Source organism: Malurus melanocephalus, unplaced genomic scaffold, assembly GCF_030028575.1.
Source record: "Malurus melanocephalus ecotype Western Australia unplaced genomic scaffold, MMel_1.1 scaffold_583, whole genome shotgun sequence".
NCBI lineage: Eukaryota > Metazoa > Chordata > Aves > Passeriformes > Maluridae > Malurus > Malurus melanocephalus.
In genome coordinates, this window is record NW_026623815.1 from 198,183 (window position 1) to 203,423 (window position 5,241).

At 49.9% G+C, this 5,241-nt stretch overlaps 1 protein-coding gene across 1 annotated transcript; it reads left to right on the forward strand.

Annotated features, from left to right (window-relative positions):
- The first annotated feature begins 132 nt into the window (after positions 1–132).
- LOC130583412 (cytochrome b-c1 complex subunit 8) lies at positions 133–1,087 on the forward strand. The gene is made up of 2 exons (XM_057382737.1): positions 133–351; positions 859–1,087. Exons 1-2 carry the CDS (start codon positions 198–200, stop codon positions 951–953), a joined length of 249 nt encoding a protein of 82 aa, XP_057238720.1. The 5' UTR covers positions 133–197; the 3' UTR covers positions 954–1,087.
- Positions 1,088–5,241: the final 4,154 nt, after the last annotated feature.

Sequence of the window (5,241 nt, forward strand, 5' to 3'; positions counted from 1 at the left end):
ATGGCGCACATCATTTATCACAAAATATTTATCGCTTGTTAAAAACACACTTTAGTATCGCTGTGATTTATCGCACACATATTTCATTGATTATAAACAGCGCCGCTCGCGGTGCTCCGTTGCCCCGGAAGGCGTCGCTGAGGCGGTTCCGGGGCGGGCGGCGGCCATTGCGCGGTGACCGAGGGGACACCGCGGCCATGGGGAAGCATTTCGGCAATCTGGCGCGGGTGCGCCATGTCATCTCCTACAGCCTGTCGCCCTTCGAGCAGCGCGCCCTCCCCAATGTCCTGTCCCACGGCGTCCCCAATGTAGGCCGCCGCTTCGCCTCGCAGGTGTTGAAGGTGGTGCCCCGTGAGTACAGGGGGGATTTCCTCCTTTTTGTGCCCCCTTCGTAGTGTGGACTTGGGGAGGGGGAGTGTGGGGCTGCCGGGGCTCGGAGGGGGTTGTGGGACGTTGTTTTGTCGGAGGAGATGGGTGCTGTGTGCGGTGCACTGTTCCCTCACTGCGGTGTCCCCATGTTGTGAATATTCTCTTATTCCAGAGCTCCCCTATTGTGAATATTCTCTTATTCCAGAGCTCCCCTATTGTGAATATCTCCTTCTCGCAGTGTTCCTATATTGTAAAATCCCCTTATTGCAGTGTCCCTTTCTAGAAGTGTTCTCTCATTGCATGGAATGCTCCGTTATTGTGGATGTCCCCTTACTGCAGTGCCCCCTCACTGTGAAAGTCCTGTTACTCTGAGATCATTGCATAATCCCCTTCCCCTGATTSCACTGTCCCTTTATGGAGAGTGTCCCTTTTTAGCAGTGTCCCCTCACTGCGGTGTCCCCTGACCGTGCCTGTCCTCTGTCCCTGCAGCCCTGGCCATCGGTTACCTCATTTATTCCTGGGGCGATCAGGAGTTCGAGCGGCTCAAGAGGAAGAACCCGGCTGACTACGAGCACGAGCAGTGACCAGAAGCAGTGACCAGAAGCAGTGACCACATGGCTCCGGAGCTCCCTGAGGACCTGCTGTGCTTGTTCCCATGGCCGGAGGGGATTTACAGGGAGATAATTCTTGGCTAATAAACTGTAACTTTGCCCCATGACTCTGTGTGAAATGCGTGTCTTGAGCTGTTTGAGGTGAAGAGCATCAAATCCCTTGTCTGGTTCTCTCTGTACAGGCAGATAATCAGGCTGAAGTTCCATGTGCTCGGATGTTTTTATCTTAGAGCACTTCCAGCCTTCGTCATTCCTGTTTCTTTGAAATATTCCTCAATATTAAGTGCAGCAAGGGCTGATTTGAAATTGTTCCTTGTCCCCTTTTCCCATCACTGGCTGCTGCTTTTCCTCCAGCCTTGAGATCTGTGAAAAATAAACACTCCSTGGTTTGGTATTGATTAAAGCTGGATGGACTGGCTGGTGGCTTGGGATTTGGGATGGACCCTGACCTCTGGCCAGAGGCTCGCTCTTCACAGGAGCCGTGGGCAGAAGATGAGGGGRAACAGGTACAGGCTGCACCATGAGAGGTTTCATCTCTGTGTAACAAAGGAATTTTTTCCAGTGAGAACAATCAGTCCCTGGAACAGCCTGGGGATTTTAGGAGGTGACTGGACAGGGTGCCAGGTAACCTCCTCTGGGCTCCCTTCCCACAAATGGCTGCACCAGCTGATCTGTCAAGGTCCCTTCCAACCTGGGCTGTTCTCTGATCCTGTGATTCTAATTACCTAGTTATATTAATGTTAACTGGGCGATTAACTACACTCTGATATCTGATCAGTGCTAACAGGCTGCATTAGAACCTTTTTGGAAACTGCCATGAGAAATAGGACTAATGCCTGAGGATGATTAAAAACCAGCTGCTGGTAGTAAAGTAATTTAAATATGTGACAAATCCACCCTGTGGCTCTGAGTATAGAAACACCTTCACCTGATTGGAAGCTCAGAACACCTGGCTGATTCCTCTATCCTAATTTTTTCCTCCTGGTGTTCCACTGACTGCCTCCAGCTCCCACCCCATGCAGAGYAACACGTTGGTGTTCCTACCATGCTATTCCTCTGTCTGTCCAGGGAGTTTATCTTATCTGCAGGGCAGGAATGACATTCCCCTCTGTGAGTTTCCCTGTGTGCTCGGTGCTCAGCTGTCAGGAAGACAATGATGCTCAGGCTTTCCAGGAAGCTGGGGCAATGCAATTTTTATAGCTCAATGMTGGAATATTTGGGGCTCAGAGCACACAAGACTCAGAGCTCARCCTCTTGTGTTTCCTCCAAGCACAGCCTGACATTGGCATAAATATCAATCAAATCAGTCAGCCACTGCTCCCAAGTTGTAGCAAAAATACTCTGCACTTAACTGCATTTTGGGTCACTGGTTTTTTCTRGCAGCTTAAGCAAGCAGGGAACAGCAAACTGGCTGCTGTGGTTGTGAGCTGGCAGACATGTACAGAGGCAGATTTATCCTGAGGAGACCTTAGAGCTCATCCAGCCCCACTCCCTCCCATGGACAGGGATACCTTCAACAATCCCAKGCTGCTCCCAGCCCSGTCCAACCTGGCCTTGGACACATCCAGGGATGGGGCACCCACAGCTTCTACTGCAGCCKCCCCACCCTCACAGGGATGAATTGCTCSCTAACATCTAATCCTGCTCTCTGGTATTTAAAGCCATTGCCCCTTGTTCTGTCACTGCATGTATGAAAGTCCCTCTCCTTGACTCTTCCTTCAAACTTGGCGTCTCACTCTCCCTGAGTCTCCGAGAGTCGCAGAGCTGGGTGGCCTCAGTGGCAGCCCCTGTGAAGCTCTGCCTTGGTTTTCACTGCATGTTGTCCCAGCAGCTCTGCTGGAGGGCAGCAGCTCCCGGGGCTCTCACAAGGTCCCTGCTCCTGCTCACAGACAGCTGAACTGTGCCTGGCCCGGGGGCCAGACCAATGCAAACAGCGGGGCAGCAGCACCGCGGCCACGCGCCGGCCCCGGGGCAGGGTCAGCACACGGCGGGGTCAGCACCGAGGGACAGGGTCAGCACCGAGGGACAGGGTCAGCACTCAGCTGCTCCACCAACAGCCTGTTGCTACCCTGCCCAGCCATCCCAAACCTTCCCAGCCATCCTGACCCTGTCCTGACCCATCCCAAACCTTCCCAGCCATCCCAGCCCTGCCCAGCCATCCTGTTCCTCGGATGCAGCCCCATTCCCAGCTGGGATGGCTCCAGCCTGTGGGCATTTCAGAAAAGTTTTCACTCACCTCATTTATTTCTCTTCTCCTTTGGATAATTATTAGAAGTGGCGACACAGCAACTTTTTGTGTCTCTTTTCTCACATCTCTGCAGTGGGCTCTAACTGGCCTCCAGGAATTGTGGGCATGGAAAGGACTGGCTCAGATTTACTTTTTTTCCTCAGTTTCTTGCACAGAGCAGTTTGCTGCCTGACGGGGATATGCTGATGCTATTAGTGACCCCGAAGGACACACAACAACTCTGATGTATCATCACAAAGTACCAGCCTTCCTCAGTCAAAAAAGCTGAGAGATGATGACTTACAGAGGGCTCTGCTGCTGTTCCAACTCCTGTACTCCATGGATGAAGTCAGGGCTCCTGCTGCTGCCTTGTCCTCCTTTCTGTTCTACACTAGTGCCTGGTGAAAACAGCAGAAATTAGAACTCAGATGCATGAAAGGAAAGGACGCCAAGGGGAAAAAGAGTTGAGAAATGCCCAGCCATTTGTAAAAGAAACTTTATTAGTTCAACTCCTTGTCTGCCATGATTTACTGTCCCGTTTTCCTCCTTTCTTAGGATCCAGGAAGGTAAAATAATAACCATTTTGCTTCCTCCTCCTAGAAGCAAAATAAATAGCGGAGAGGAAGGTATATAAGAACCATCCTAGAGAGGGAATAATTTATCAGTGGTTGTAGACTGTACTGGGAAGGTTTTTCTTTTAATCCCAGTGAAATTTGGGCTAAGGGGTAATCATCTGACATCATGGCATTATCTTAATCTAAGTCACTTGCTCTCCACGCTGGCACTTGTGCCTTCATATTAAGCAATCACAGAAAWAGAGCCTGTGACATCCAGATCTGTATTTACAATTTAGCTAAAACACAGTTCATTATACTTATTACTTTAGCTATAAAATATTTACCTGAATTAAAACAGTGTGTTCCAAAACCTGCACACAATGACACAASTAAGTTGGAATCCTCTTTATGTCACTCTGCAATCTCAAATGTCTTGACTTGACAGATTTGGGGCATGTGGGACTGATGTGGGAGCCAGACAACCACAGCCTGGTTTGGGTTGGGAAGGTCCTTAGCGCTCTTCAGTTCCCCTCACCTTCACTGTCCCAAGTTGCTCCAAGCCCCATCCAACACGATCCACAAGATCTCCCAGGTGAGGAGCCACGAGACACAAACACTGGGACAAGCACATGTGTGTAAGCAGAAGATAGAGGAGATACCTCCCATCTCTGCTCAAACACTTCTCTGCTGCTGCAATCTCACTCCACAATGGAAAAATTGAGACTTCCTCTCATGCCAAAGAGCCCCTCCACCCCATGGGAGCTGCTGGCACCCTTTGGAAGCCTGATGGTGAGTGACACAGCTTGGGGGCAGACATGGCTCATCCAGGGAAACCACAGTCTGCACATGGAGCTCCTCAGCTCCAGACAAGCCCTGAGCAGCCTCTTGCATTATCTACCTAGAGATGATTATCTTTGACACCTTTGGATTCCTGGGGGAAGAGCTCTCTGAGTTATCACACATTTCACGTTCCCRAACACAGCTGGAAAGTGTTACACCTGCTTTTTGAGCACTGTGTGCCTGGAAATAAAGGTTAAGCAACTTCCTTATGGTTCTTTCATGTACCAAGAGGGAGAAACAAATCAAAAGCACAATTCTCTGCTCCAAATCAGCTTRGCAAGACAACCCTTACCTCTGTCTGGGTCACAGTTCAGTAAGGCTTTTCATCTTGACCGTAATAATTTGGGCCACCCCTCCTTTTGCTTATAAATAGAGCACGGAGTTCTGGTAACATCTTAGGTGGGCCTTAAACAAAGGAACAGTTGGCACAAGGGGTCAGCACAAGTGACCAGACAAAGTACAAGTGAAGGGGAGTAAATCATTAGCTCGAGAGACAGGCCTTGAACCAGATCACTGCAGCAGATGTAGACTTAGCAATTCCCTCTTGCTCCAAAGCAAACTTTGGCCCTGTAATAACTGGCAGCTGATGCAATGATAAGAGAATGAAGTCTATAAAAATGTAGCTGAAAGCCTGGGA

What these genes read in the sequence shown, in the direction of transcription:
- LOC130583412 (XM_057382737.1), top strand. Translation starts at nt 198, where the DNA reads ATGGGGAAGCATTTCGGCAATCTGGCGCGGGTGCGCCATGTCATCTCC. An exon ending in GGTGTTGAAGGTGGTGCCCC is followed by an intron (nt 352 to 858) that starts GTGAGTACAGGG and finishes CTGTCCCTGCAG; the next exon opens with CCCTGGCCATCGGTTACCTC.